The sequence below is a fragment of the Plecotus auritus genome, assembly GCF_963455305.1.
Source record: "Plecotus auritus genome assembly, chromosome: 4".
In the NCBI taxonomy this organism is placed as follows: Eukaryota; Metazoa; Chordata; class Mammalia; order Chiroptera; family Vespertilionidae; genus Plecotus; species Plecotus auritus.
The window spans coordinates 19,322,676-19,339,041 of NC_137775.1; the positions used below are offsets into that span (position 1 = coordinate 19,322,676).

The following is a 16,366-nucleotide window of genomic DNA, read 5'->3' on the forward strand; positions in this document are numbered from 1 at the left end:
CTAACAGACACTGATTCAAAAGTTGAGGGAATGGATGTATATTTCCTGATTTAAATTAGGCTACACTGTACCTATAAGTCTTACATTCTCTTATGGGGGAAATATATATATTTTATTTGAAATACCAAAGATAGGAGGTCTGTTGCTAAGGTTGAGATCATAGGATGGGATTTCAGGGCTGATCTTTATCTCCATTGAAGAGACAAAACCGTTAAACATACTGCACGCACAGGCACATGCATAAACACACACTTCTCTACATTCATTCCTAGGCATTTAATGAAGTAGAAATCACAGGTAAGAATGCCTTCTCTAGTGTCAGGTTCAAATTCAGGATTTACATTTAATAGATGTGACCTCAGGCAATTACTTTATTTGTAAAATAGTAATACCTTATCTTTAAAATGAGGATAGTAATATTACCTCAAATAGTTATTTTGAGGATCAAAGAAAATAATCGTATTTTAAGTGATTAGACCAGCACCTGACATGTATTTAGGGCTTAATAAATATTAGCCACATGTGGGTTATAAGTTTTTCAACATATTTAACTTCTCATTCCTTAAAGTTACTAGTTCAGGTGGGTCTGGGATGACTTCTGACCTTGGCCTGTGACCTATGGTTGCAAGCTGCCTTGTCTGTTTACTCCATGTGCCAAACAAATATTTCTATTGTGTATATTTGTCTGACATAATTTAAAGAGTTAGGAAGAGTGGTCCAGGAGCATCCCTAATAGAAAAGATAAGCTGCATTCTTTCATATGGGGGATAGCTGAGAAGTAACCATTACACCAGGCAAGGATACAGCTCTATAGTCATCTAGAAAGAAGCCTTGAAAGTCACATTGTTTATTTGTTTGTTTATTGACTTATTCATTTTTTATCTATTCAACAAATTAACTGAATATATACTTTGTGCCAAACAAAAGAACTATGAGAAGTCTATTGACATAATTTTACTTTCATGAAAATTTTAATATATTGGAATAAAAGATATTAATAAAAAATCATACCAATATGTGATTACAAAATGATGATTACTATGAAAGAAAATTGCATGATATTAGGAGAAAGGACCTGGTCTTCTGGTCCCCATGAATAGTACCTTTGTATCTTTATTTATTAAACCATTTAACAAATATTTATTGAGTTCCAGTCTATTAATCTCAAGCTTATAAAGAAGTCTTATTAAAAGGCTTCAGCTGGGACCTCTGTTTCTGGGAAGACAGAGTATACATATATTTTCCTAACCTCTTTCATCCCAGAGCAGAAGCTGAAGAAGCTGGCAACCTAGAAATGCTAATGGGTTCAGATAAAATAAAATTTTAAGAAAGCTCCAACAAATGTTGTTCTCTCTAGCCAAAGGAACAGGAAAGGAACAGTCTAGGGCAGTGGTCGGCAAACTCATTAGTCAACAGAGCCAAATATCAACAGTACAACGATTGAAATTTCTTTTGAGAGCCAAATGTTTTAAACTTAAACTTCTTCTAACGCCCCTTCTTCAAAATAGACTCGCCCAGGCCGTGGTATTTTGTGGAAGAGCCACACTCAAGGGGCCAAAGAGCCACATGTGGCTCGCGAGCCACAGTTTGCCGACCACGGGTCTAGTAGGACAGAAAACTTTTTATCAGTAATCTCTATACTTGAGCCAAAACCACAGAAAAAAATATCTAGTTCCACAAACACCCACACCAGGAGAGGCTGAGTGAGAGCCCTTAGAATTCCACCCTTGGTGTGTGTATAAAATACTCACCCACCCTCCACCCCTTGCTGGGTTGGTGTCAGAAAAGATAGGGTTGAGAGATGAGACGTGCATCTTTGTTTTTTGTGTTTTGGTTTTTTAGTTTGTTTGTCTTTTGCTTTGTTTTGTTTTTGTTAATCCTCATCTTAGAATATTTTCCCTTTGAATTTTATAGAGAGTGGAAGGGAGTTGGGAAGGGGGGGGGGGAGAGAGGGAGAGAGGGAGGGGAAGGGAGAGAGAGGGAGAGAGAGAGAGAGAGAGAGAGAGAGAGAGAGAGAGGGGGGGGGGGGAGAGAGAGAGAGAGAGAGAGAGAGAGAGAGAGAGAGAGAGAAACATCAATGTGGGAAAGACATATCGTTTGGTTGCCTCCTACACACACTAAGGATTAAGCTTGCAACCAAAGTATGTGCCCTTGACTGGAATGGAACCTGGGACCCTTCAGTCTGAAGGCTGTTGCTCTATCCACTGAGCCAAACCGGCTAGGGCAAGACTTGCATCTTTGTAAGCCAGTAATAAGCCCACACCCCTATCAGGAAAACCAAGTGGGGAGTCTGGACTTCTACCCCTGCTCAGAAGTACTGGGTCCCTTTTCTCCTTCTCACACTGGGGTGAAATCAGAGGATGTCTAGTAAAATATTAGTACTTTTAGCATTAGGTGTTAGTGAAGGCCAGTAATGAGGCACTCCTGTCCTCCAAACAAGGCTGGTATGAATGGAGGGCTAGTGAGGAACCAGTACTCACACTCTAATCAACAGGGCATCTCCCCTCCACCCGCTTTAGGTGTCAACAGAGGCTGAAGGGGGAACCTGGACTTCTAACCCCACCTGGCAATAATGAGGCAATGCACCCCAACCCTCCCAGAGAAATAAAAAACAAAAACGAAACAGAAAACAAAAGACTTAATGGCAGATTTAAGCCTTGACATACCAGTAGTAATATTCAATGTAAATAGTCTAATGGGTTGCAGGTTCCCTGGCCCCAGTTGTTGCTGCATGTGGGAGACAACCAATTGATGTGGCTCTCTCATCTCCCTCTCCCCTCTCCCCTCTCCTCTCTCCCCTCTCCCCTCTCCCCTCTCCCATCACCATCTCCTTCTCCCTCTATCCTTCTTTTTCCCACCTCCCTTCCACTCTCTCTAAAATCAATGGGAAATATATCTTCTGGTGAGGATTAAAAAAAAAAAAAGAATCAAACATATGCTATCTACATAAAACTCACTTCCAATATAATAACAAAGGAAGACTGAAAGGAATAGGGTAGAAAAAGATATATCAGACAAATACTCATCAAAGGAAAGCAGGAGTAGCTATATTAACATCAGATACTGTAAACTTCAGAGTAAAAAAAAAATTACTAGAAACAGAGATGCTTTACATAATGATAAAAGGGTAAATTTACCAAGAAGATGTGGTATAATCCTAAATGTGTATATACTAAACAAGAGGTAGAAAATATGTAAAGCAAAACCTGATATAACTGAAAGAAGAATTAGATAAATTAACAATCACAGTTGAAGATTTCAACATCCATCTCTCAACTGATAAACATATTAGACTGTAGTATATAGAACTATAGCACCATTAAACAGTGAAATCTAATCTACATTTATAGAACACTATACCTAACAACAACAAATACACAAGTGTTCACCGGAACATATACCGAGGTATCTTGTGCCATAAAACAAACCTCACCAGATTTAAAGAATTAAATCAGCCGAAACCGGTTTGGCTCAGTGGATAGAGCGTCGGCTTGCGGACTGAGGGGTCCCGGGTTCGATTCCGGTCAAGGGCATGTACCTTGGTTGCGGGCACATCCCCACTGGGAGGTGTGCAGGAGGCAGCTGATCGATGTTTCTCTCTCATCGATGTTTCTAGCTCTCTATCCCTCTCCCTTCCTCTCTGTAAAAAATCAATAAAATATATTTAAAAAAAAAAAAGAATTAAATCATAGTATTCTCTGACCACAATGAATTAAACTAAAAATTGATAACATAAAGGTAACAGAAAATTCTCCAAACCAAATAATCTGTGGTTGAAAGATAACTTAAAGAATAAATTATAGCCTGAACTGGTTTGGCTCAGTAGATAGAGCGTCGGCCTGCAGACTGAAGGTTGGTCCCAGGTTGGATTCCAGTCAAGGCATGTACCTTGGTTGCGGGCACATCCCCAACAGGGAGTGTGCAGGAGGCAGCTGATCGATGTTTCTCTCTCATCGATGTTTCTATCCCTCTCCCCTCCTCTCTGTAAAAAATCAATAAAATATATTTACAAATAAATAAATTATATATATATATATGTATATATATATATATATATATATATATATATATACAGACATATAACTTAATGAAATATATATGAACTGAATGAAAATAAAAAACAATATATCAAAGTTGTAGAACATAGATACAAAAGTACTGAGGAGGAACTGTATAGTACTAAATGTTTGCATTTAAAAAGAAGAGCAGAAGTCTCAAATCAATAATTTAAGATCCCTTTTCAAGTACTTGAAAAGAAAAACAGAAAAAAAGAGAAAAGCAATGAAGCAAAGAGAAGACTCTTTGAAAAGATCAATGAAATTAACAAGCCACTAGCAACTCTGAAGAAGACACAAAATACCAATAAGAGGGGACAAATCCAGAGGATATGAATATGTAATTTCACAATTTTAGTGAAATGAACCAATTCCTTCAAGAAAAAACAACAAACACACACAAAAAAACCCCACAATATATCATAACTCACCAAATATAAAATGAATAAATGGTTCAGTACTAGAACTATTGAGAAAATTAATCATAATTACAGACAGAGGCAAACTGGGTGAAAGCTACATGGTATCTCTTTGTATTATTGTTTACAATTTTGTGTGAATCTGCAATCATCTCAAAACAAAAATTTAATTTAAATACCTAAGTGTGTATGTGCTACAGTGCAATTTTTCACACGAGTGACATACTGAGAAAGTCTGAGACAAACACAGAAACACTTGCAGAGAAGGTAAAGTAGAAACATCCTGAGGAAAATTCATAACCACCACACTGCAGTAAGTCCTTAGGAGAGTCAGGACATCAGAGACAGAGGTAGAGGCAGTGGATTATACTGATACCAGAGAAGCTGTGAGCCACTTTCCAATTTGGGACTTCCAGAAAAACTCCAGAGCAGCAATGTCCTATAGAATGTTATGCAATGATGGACATATTATAATTATAATTAAAATGTGACCTAACAGACACATTTGAAATGTAACTAATTTAACTGAGGAACTCAATTCTAAATTTACTTATTTTAATTTAAATAGCCACATAAGGCTAGTGGCTATTATATTGAACAGCATTTCTTTTTATCTACTAGAACAGTGGTCGGCAAACTCATTAGTCAACAGAGCCAAAAATCAACAGTACAACGATTGAAATTTCTTTTGAGAGCCAAATTTTTTAAACTTAAACTTCTTCTAATGCCACTTCTTCAAAATAGACTCGCCCAGGCCGTGGTATTTTGTGGAAGAGCCACACTCAAGGGGCCAAAGAGCTGCATGTGGCTCGCGAGCCGCAGTTTGCCGACCACGGTACTAGAAGGAAAAAATGGACGTTCAGATGAAAGCCTAGGTTTTGCTATTCAATGTGCTTCAGAGCTTGGGTAATTTTAGCATCCTTGTATCACCTTGATTGTCCTCTCATGCTAATGAAGTCGGTGACAAACAACTTAAAGTATTATGTCTTACATATGTAGTAGTTGATGTGTGATTGTGGCCCAACAGGGTCAATCTGGATGGCTGGTTATTAATATTAATGAAAAGGGCATTCCAGAAAGTACAAACATCACTTTTCAGATATAAACAAATTAACATGTGTTAAAGGATTATCTGACATAGAGTGTTTTTCCAAGATGATCTGATTACAAAATAAAGTCAGTGGTTGGAGAGAATTTAAGGAAAGTGGATTCAAACCCAAGGCAGTATAGTGCTATTGTTCTAAGAAAGTTCTAAGAGCAGTTTACAGGGTAACAAAGGGCACTAGGGGAACTGAAATGTGCTGCTATATGCTACAGTGAGAGACCCAGGGAATGATGGCTTACTCAGATGCGGAAATATCGAGAAGACAACACCATGCTCAGGTCTTAATATATCGTTTCTAAAGTCAATTGGCCATCTGGAAGCAGAGATGGTCCTATCCAGTTTCTCTTAAACAACAATTTGCCAACAACCTGCATCAGAAATAATTGGGCACAATTTAAAAATAAAGATTCTTGGGCTATACTCCAGAAATTCTAAATCAGATTCACCAGGGTACAACCCAGGAATGGGTATTTTTTTAAAGCTCCCCAGTAGATTCCAAAGTTTACTTAGCTTTGAGAACTACTGTTTACAAATCACTAAATAGGTAGAGAAGTCAGGACAATATAAATCAACCTGGAAAATCATACAAATTTAGGATTAGTTAAAACTATAAGAGTAAAAACAAAACAAAAGCAACCTATGGATAAATCAGCTCCACTAAAAGTGAGAAAAATAGAGCATCTGTGACACATGTGAAGATAAATGTTTAATGTTATAATATGCATGTCATTTACTTAAAATACTTCAGTAGACCGTGAGATACATAAGTAGGTTGTTCAATTGTTTTAACCTATAGCCCTGGGAAAGAGAAGAAGAAAATGCCGACATTTGCAGTACACTAATCAGAAATATAAACCCAAATGACTAGTTAACACACAAAAAGTTATTTAGAAGTGTGTATATACTATTTTATTAAAATATTAGAGGCCCAGTGCATGAAATTCATGCACAGGTAGGGTCCCTAGAGGCTGCTGGCCGCCTGCCACCTGCCGCTGCCACTGGCTGGGGCCTTCCTTCCTCTGGCTGTTGGCTGGAGCCTCCCTTAACACCCACCTTGACCTGGCACTGCCTGCTCACCTGCTCCACCATCCTGCTGTGGTCCCGCTCTCATTTCCACTGCCACCCGGTGCCAGCGCCACGTCGCCGACACCTACTATGTTCTGCACACATCCAATGCTTGGTCAAACTCCCGTCCATAGGGACAATTTGCATATTAGCCTTTTATTATATAGGATATTTTTATTGATTTCAAAGAGGGAGAGAGAGATAGAAATATCAATGATGAAGAGAATCATTGATCAGCTGCTTCCTGCATGCCCCACACTGGGGATTGAAACCTAGGCATGTGCCCTGACTGGGAAGTCAACCTATAACCTCCTGGTTCATAGGTTGACATTTAACCACTGCACCACGTTGGCTGGTCCATATATACTCTTAAAACAACTACCACAGTTATCAACTACATTTATTTCCTATTAACACAAAAGTGTTTTTATTACCATAGTGGATATTAATATGACGACTCCATTGGTGAAGTGAGCGGTGTTCAAAATTTGTTGATTAGTTCCAAATATTACATAGGTGCTCCTGTTCTTGCAAAGGGGTATAGAATCTAGTGAGTCCAGTATTAATCCCATGCTTTACAGCCCTGGTTCAGCTGCTGATTCAAAGCAATTTTGTTGTCTAACTAGAAGGGTAACTGGATCCTGCTGCTGGGATATTACTGCAGAAGTCTCTAATGAGCCTTCCATGCAAGGTGTTGTCAGAGCATCACCCAGGGCATATAACTGCATTCCTGTCTGGTTGAAAATTAATGTTTTACACCTGGCAACATTTGATCTAACTTTTTCTTTCATTCCATGAGACCATGTGCTTCCACGGAATGAAGGCTATCAATGTCTACCCAAAACAAACAAACAACAAAACTAATAATGGTGAATGACCTAATTAGTTCTGGTCAGTTTGCAACAAAAGTCATTTCTCCAGAAAGTTTGGCATGATTTTTTGTAGCTTTTCTTAATAAGTAGGATGAAATTAATGTTCATCAATGGGTTATAGTAATAAATAGGAGCTGCTGAGCTTTACTGTGCAGCAAGCCTATGGTTTTTTTAAAAACATGGTGCTGACTTGAGTAACTCAGCTTTGTTTTTCAAAGGAACCTGTTTAGAAAAGCAACCAGCATGAAGCCCAACAATAAAAAAAAAAAAAAAGCAAAACTACAGGTCACTTGTCAGATGAATGGCACCTATCCGTTGTTTATTTCACTGTCAAATTTTTAATGAGAACTTGCTACTGAATGGCTTATTGTTCCAAGTAAGAGAACGCAAAAATTAAAATTTAATTCTTCAGTTTTCTGTGGTTTAAAGCACTCTTTTAAACTTTAAAGAATGTGTTACAATAGGAAGTAGTTTATTAAATGTCAAAAAAGTCTTCTTCAAAATAATGTTATTTCTATAATAATAAAAAAAAAGTGTTCCCTTATGTACATTATCTGAAAATTTATAGTTGACGAAAACTATATCAATCCAGGAGTGGGTACATAACGTGTTTATGCAGAGCAGGACATGACATCTTTGTGTTCTGTCTAACTTCATGAGGAAGCCTTGACTTCTTGGAGAAGGCCATGGTGACTTAATGATCTTGGTTGCTGCAAATTCAGCCTACTGCCAGGTATTAGGCAGCCACTCACTGTTAGCAGAATAAATGGATACACTTGAAATTTATTTGTTCATTGTATTTTTTTATCTACTTCCTTATATTAAGTATCATTAAGAAAGGTAATTTTTGATCCTGTTATTAGAACAAGTAAGTGCTCTCTTTATTAATAATCGGTGAATGGAATAATTGCATAAAAACGTGATTTTAAATAGGTCTCTGCCTCTATAAAATGAGGTTAGTTTTATTTATCTAGAATATTGTCTCATTCTAAAATGAGTAGATTGACTAGAAATGTAGAAAATTACTTTTTAAAACAATGGACAAGTTATGTGTGTGTGGGGGGAGAAATTGGAACATTTTCATAATTGTCAAGACTCTTTGAGCATGCTATGTCATGCTGATTTAAAATTACTGTAATAAATACATACACTCTACATAGAAACCTATTTAAATTAAAACTATGTTACTAACATTCAAATTCAAAGGGGTTCTGTTAATGAAGAGTTAATTCAAAACACATGATTTTATTTCAGGAGTTCTGGAAAAAATTGTTTCAAATGTGTTTTAAGCTTCTTCTGATGACAGCAGAAAAGTAAAAAAAATATTCTTTGGTCTGTGGTTTCAGATTCACACATTTATGGGGCAGGTGTTGTTCCCTTAACTGATACAAATGCTGACTCATTAAAACCAACGTTTCTCACTTAGAGTAAAGCTCTTGAGATCTAATTTGTCTTTGTAAGAATCAGAATATTGGAGAGTTAATTTCATTATATAAATTAAGAGAAAACTTGCCTCAATTTCCAGTAAATTATTTTTATTTAAAATGACAACATCTTGTTAATGTATGACTGTCTATTCCCATTTACAAAGTTATATTTCATGTGAAAAATGTATATTTCATTTAAGTAAATTTCAACTCACGGTTTTTGCTAGAATCTTAGTTTTAAAAAAGTGCAATGATTATAAATTTTTATTAGGAATAAAACTAAGTAGATGCCCCAATTAAAATGTATTGTTTTTCAATTCAAGAGTTTGAATATTGCATCAAAGATATACATTTCTTAAAATAATTTTTCATACCTTTTTACACATTATTTGAAGTTACTTTCATTTCTATTTTCAAGAATTACTCATTTAATAGTGCCTAACAAAATGTATTAATATCATAACATACAAACATATAAACTAATATACGTAAGGCAAAAGTTTTAATTTTCTTTTCCTTTAATAAATGCTGTTCCATGTTAAATAAATGACCAATAATTTGTATCTATTAAAATAATTTTAGGTAATTAAGTTCCCTAACCAAAATGTCTATTTCACGGCACTGGAAATCTAGCAGCCAATAAAAAATAGAATTTTTATTTAATCTCTTGCTCCATCTTTCCTGTATACTTATTTAATGAAAAATATATATGAATAATCTATGTTTATATGATTATGTGCAAAAAAATATTCTGCCCTTCATTTTTTAACTTTGTGTTGAATAGTAAAGTTTGGTACTTAACAACAAATGAGTGAGAAATGATTAAGTGTAAATCTTCTACTATAGAAATACATAATGTACTCCATTGTACAAAAATGTCCCCATTATAGAACATCTCCACTGCAGTAAATAACACAAAATTTTTCTGGCAGTTAATGTCTCCTACATTTTTTGAAAATAATATAGCTGAAATTACTCTTAGTTAAACTTTTTTTGCTTGTTCTTAATGTACCTATTTTGGGCATTTTCCTAAAATAAGGCCTTCTTGTACTAAATTTTAGGGAAACAAACTATTTCATTCAAACACACACAAAATGCTCTAAATTTTTTAAATGGTTGTATGTTTTAAAACTTGAAATATTTTTATTCTTATTTCTAAAATATAATATTTAATTACATTGAAAAAATAACTTCTTATTGATCTGTAGTGTATGGTCTAAAGGCATTCTAGGAATCAAATTATACATTAGCGAAAGTAACAAGTCTTAGATAAATGGTTCAAAAAAAATTCAACATCATTTAAAACAAGTTTATGCCTTAAAATGTAGTCATGAGTGTAATTTTTACATATTACCAAATCAGTATGATTCCAATATATATTTCTAAAATGAGTATTTAAGTTTTCCAAATTTTATTCTGATAGTCATTTTAGTGCCCAACCATATGCCACTGACACAGAGCAAATTTAGATTTATTTAATAAAACATTATTAATTTTAAGTTAGGAATATAACAAGTTTTACTTAATTTTAGAGCTTATATATAAAGTTTTCAAATTTTAACATCTGTGAACTTAAGTTGTCCTGAATTTCAATCTGTGAAGCTCAACAGAACATGTCATAAACAGGTAAAAGATTCTGCTATAGAAAATAATGCTTATCTTTAATAAATCTTTATAAACATATACTCACATAGAGAAATATTGCTTCTGTTTTCTTTTAGCTGAAATTATTTTTTAAAAAGTTTGACAGGTCATATTTCATTAGACTTTTACATAATTTCATTCCTCTTGAGTCTATAATGAACAAGTATCAATATTATAAATATATATAAAAAAGTGAAAAAATGTTTTTGCTTTGTCTTAATATTTAAAGCCTATAAAATATGAGTAAATACACATTGAATACAATGTTATAAATTTCAAAATTGCCCTAATTTTACTACCATGTTCCTAACTGATTAAATTAAGCCTGAAGAAAATTAAATTCAATTGACCATAAAATAATTATGTTGCCATTAAAATAAGCATTATTTGTTGCCATATGAACTTTCATAGATGCAACAAATCCTTAAAAATCATGTTCATATAATACATAATTCACTAAGTATCATTATGCAATATACTTATTCAACCAGCTTCAAAGTTAATACTTCCATATTATACTTGTCAAATTACAATTGTAATCAGTAATGTTACTAAAAGACAAAAAAATGTGTAACTAGTACTAGTTATTTCTTGTTCATGTTTACATTAACAACCCAATTAGCATAGTCAAATTACCATCAGCAAATTGTTATAATATTTCTTAAAAACATTGATGGTTCTATAATGATAGGATTTACTACAGAATTTTATAAACCCTTCAGGTGAGCAAAGATAAACTTTACTAAAAGTTTTAAATATGGGCCATGTGTAAGTGATATGGCAAATAGGTGACTTTAAAAGTGGAAATAATAATAACCTCACAAGATATTACCAGGGATTAAATTTCTCTATGAATATAATAAGTTAAGTAATTTAAAGAAGATTGAATATATGTGAAATAATAAATTTATATATAGATGAGCATATATAAAGTATTATTTAGTTACATATGTTATATTAGATGTATTCACATGTATTTATCTATAGATATACACATTATATAAGTATAATACAAATGTATGCTTATATGCCTACATTTATATATAAAGGGCTTGGCACAGTTCCTGGTCCATAATAAGCCCTCAATATATAGGACTATAATCATAATTAATAATCCATCAAAAACTATGTGCTAAAAACAAACATTTGCCCTTGACACTTTCACAACCTAGTGCTCTATGTCATTTCTTTTCATCAACAAACTACCCCACTTTCTCCTGCTTCTCCTCCAGCAGAGGCCTTTGTGGACAGGCTTCTCCTCTATTCAGACCTTCCATGTTGGTCTTTGAGACACTGGAATTTCTTCTCACATGGACTATAGAGCAAAGGAAACCATCAACAAAACAAAAAGGCAACATACTTAAGATATTTGCCAAAGATATATAGGATAAAGGGTTAATATCCAAGATATATAAAGAAATCATACCACTCAACACCGAAAAACTAATACAATGAACAAATGGGCAGAGGACCTGAATAGACACTTCTCCAAAGAGAATATGCAGATGGCACAGACATACTAGTAAGAAAAGATGTTCAATGTCACTAGTCATCAGAGAAATGCAAATTAAAACCACAATGAGATAACACCTCACACCTGTCAGAATGGTTATAATAAATCAACAAACGACAAATGTTGGTGAGGATGTGGAGAAAAGGGAACCTTTGTGCACTGCCCATAGAAATGCAGATTGATGCAACCACTATGAATAACAGTATGGACGTTCCTCAAAGAATTAGAAATGGAACTGCCTTATGACTCAGTGATTCCACTTCTTGGAATATATCTGAAGAAACCCCAAAACACTAATTTGAAAGACTATATGCACCCCTATGTTTATTGCAGCATTATTTACAATAGCTAATTTATGAAAGTCATCCAAATGCCCATCAAAAGATGAGTGGATAAAAAAAAAGTGGGGGTACATATATACAATAGATTATTACTTGGCCATAATGAAAGTATGAAATCTTACCATTTGCAACAGCATGAATGGACCTAGCGGGTATAATGCCAAGTGAAATAAGTCAGACAGAGAAAGACAAATACCTATATGTGGAATCTAAGGAGCAAAATAAATGAACAAGCAAAACAGAAACAGACTTATAGATACAGAGAGCAGACTGATGATTACCAGAGGGGAGGAGGGTTGGGGGACTGGATGAAAAAGATGAAGGCATTGAGAAGCACAAATTGGTAGCCACAGAATAGTCATGGGATATAAATTATAGGACATGAAATGTAGTCAACAATATTGTAACTAGTATGGTGCCAGGTATGTACTTGAAATATTGGAGGGGGGGATACTATATAATGTATATTATTTTAACCACTGTGCTGTATACCTGAAACTAATACAAAGTAATATCGAATGTAAACTGTAATTGGAAAAGTAGAAAAAAAGAGAGAGAACATATCTTCATGAACATAGGGTAATGAAAATTTCTTTGACAACATATAAAAAAGAAAGCAATTATAAACTGATTATACTACCACTGAAATTAAGACTTCCATCAAACGACATTATTTAAAAATGTAAGCTATTGAGTGAGATGGACATTTGCAAAACAGGTAACTAAGAGTCAAGAATCCCGATACTGTGTGTGTGTGTGTGTGTGTGTGTGTGTGTGTGTGTGTGTGTGTGTACATTGATAAAAAAGAGTTTATAAAATCCAATAGAGAAATGGCCAAAAAACATGAACAATGTTTTCAGAAAACAGCATCTCTCAAAGGCCTTTAAACATATGAAAAGGTGCTCAATCTCATTAGTCGCTGGGAGGTGCAAACTACAACCACTGTTCTCCAGAATAACTAAAATTATGAAGATTGATAACATCAAGTGTTGCCAGGGACATAGATTAACTGCATCTTTCATATACTGCTGGTGGGAATGTAAATTGGTATAACTACTAGGGAAACTTGTTTTCATTATTCACCAAAACAGAACATATGCATAACATGGCATGGCAATTTCACTTATTTATATATTCAACTGAATACATATACATGTGAACACACATGTACAAAAATACTCATGATGACATTACTGGTAACAACTCCAAACTGGGAATAATTCAAATGTCCATTATAAATAGAATGCATAGAAAATTGTGATATATTCACTAAATGGAATATTATAAACACTGAAATGAATAAATTATATAGAATATCATAAATTAATTTTAAAAGATGATGTTGATCATATATGCCAATCAGAAAAGGATACATGCTGTAAGTTTATAAATCAACAAAAGGCATAATAATAATCTTGGGGGAGAGATCAACCAAAGGACTTGTATGCATGCATATAAGCCTAACCAATGGACACAGACAACAGGGGGTGAGGACATGAGTGGGGGGAACAGGGGGGTAATGGGGGAATAAGGACACATATGTAACACCTTAATCAATAAAGAAATTTTAAAATAATTATTATTATCTTTGGGGAGGGTGATTGATAATGATTGATTAAAGGTACAAAATGAGTTTTCTAGAATACTTATAATTTTTTATTTCTTGACCAGAGTGGTGGTTACATAAATGTGAATACTTTGTAAAAATTCACCTGAATACTGTTTGCATTTTTTTCTTAATTGAAATATAGCATAGTAGTAAAGTATTAAAGCATGAAGAGGGTCTGAACATATGGAGACATACTTTGTTCTTTTGTAAAACTTAATATAAAAATGTCAATTCTTCCTAAATTAATCTATAAAATTAGTTTAGTCCAATACAAATTCTAGTTGAATTTCTTAAGTAATTGGTTTCTTTAAAAACATATTTGAAAAGTCTATAAATAGTTAAATCAATTTAGAAAAAAAAAAGGAGCAAAAACAGGGATTGGTCTTATATATAAATTACATTTTAATACTCATTTCAAAGCAATAGTTACAAAAATAGGATGATTTTGGTAAAATTGAGAAAAAAATAAACTGTTGCAATAGAAGTGATATTTCAGAGACAGAGTAATCCAGTAACTTAAAAGCAGCAACACAAATCAATGAGGAGAGGATGGCTAGCTTAGTAAGTGACACTGGGAAGTCAGGTTTATTATATGGAAAAAACTAAAATGGGATCCTTCTGCACCTCAGAACAAAGTGTCCTCCAAATGGATTAAAAACTAAATGTGAGATGTAATATGGAAAAGGTAATATAAAATAACATAGGAACATATCTTTGTAATTTAGACATGAAGCTCAACTTTCTATGCAAAACCTCAATAGCACAAACCACGAAACAAACAAACAAAAAAAAAAGATTTGGGGCTGACTTATGAACAAGGACATATTTCATAATATTGTATACATGGGAAAATATGGCTTGATTTCAAAATAATCAATTTACAAATGAATTCAACAAAACCCAGTATTAAGCTCATGATAGCCTATACCAATAGGAGTGTGTGTGTGTGTGTGTGTGTGTGTGTGTGTGTGTGTATGTATATGTATTGGGTCTGACATTTGTCTCTTATTTTATTTTATAATATCTAAAACATTATTTTGTCGATGAACAGGAAAGATTTGCCTACCAACACTTCTTTTAGTTATTTTCCCAGTAGTATTTTTGTACTTAATTTCATTACTACCTTAATTCTACCACTATTATGACCAGAAATATGTATTTGTCTAGAAAATGCCCTTTTTCTTGCATGAATTCAAACTAACTGCTTAAATATTCTAGGGTAGATAGAATCGCTAGGCTTTAACATTCTTTTGCTGAATTAACATAGTAAGTTACATCAAAACAAATTAACTTATTAATTGATAATCCCAATTGAACTCTGGATTTTGAATATAAATTCTTAAATATTATCTTGTGGTTAGAAAACATTATTTTCTATACCTTCAAATAAAAATGTCATTATTCAAAGATTTAGGAATTAGGGCCCTACAGAAAGAGTGCAAGAATCATTGACAGAGAAAACATTAAGAAGTGGCTAAGAGTTTGGTAAATTTTTCTTTCTATGCACTTTTAATAGCTATTTCTGTTTTAGAAAAACTAAATTTTATTTTTTTTTATTTTCTAGAAACATAAATATGGATACCTTTTCACTCTTTCATTACAACCAATTTCAAAGAAAGGGCAGAAATAATTAGCCATTTATGTTGAACTATTTGGAGGCCTCTGAAAAGCTCAAGAAGCTTCACTCAGTTCCTTGTGTGTCTTCACCCCAGAGTCCTAGTTTCTCTCTTCTCCAACACCATTGGGTCTTGACCATTGGTGAGTGAATTACGTTCTCCCTTTCACGATCACTTTTCCTTTAACGGAACTCATATATGTTCTATTAAAATTTCTCCCTCCAGTTCCCAAGAGTATATACTATATAAGCATGTCTCACCAGCCAAGAGATAGGAGGATGCTTACCTTCAAAGTAGATGCCTGACTGGATTTCTAGGACCCTGGGGAGGGTCCGGAGGTCAAGGGAGTGGACAAATTCTTCCAGTGACAATGCCATTGCTCTGACTTGTGCCGTGTACAGACCTGGAACTTACAGAAGCTTGGGGCTTCTGGGTGTCACTTGCCTGTAATTGCAGGCCCTGCTCATCATTCCTCCCAGAGGCTGGCTGGCGGGAATGTCACATAGAGCCCAACTGGGGTGGAGTGGCTCTACGGGGAGCGGGCGGTGAGGAGGGAGGAAGGAGACAAAAGGTGTGAGAGCTCTTTTTGTTCTAGTTGTGGCTTCATTTCCTTCTGACACTGAAGTGGAACAGGATGGGGGTGGGGTGAGCACGTCTAAACAGACATTACCCAAAAAGTGAGATTGATAAGTAGCTCATT

At 34.4% G+C, this 16,366-nt stretch overlaps 1 protein-coding gene across 1 annotated transcript in view; it reads right to left on the reverse strand.

The window, feature by feature from the left end:
- The window catches only part of THEMIS (thymocyte selection associated), a gene marked incomplete at both ends in the record, with an annotated part of 119,061 nt that extends 103,018 nt beyond the window's left edge, over nt 1-16,043 (reverse strand). The window contains one exon of the mRNA XM_080663863.1: nt 15,953-16,043. Coding sequence (XP_080519989.1) covers nt 15,953-16,043 — 91 coding nt within the window. The remainder of the gene's footprint in view (nt 1-15,952) is intronic.
- Nucleotides 16,044-16,366: the final 323 nt, after the last annotated feature.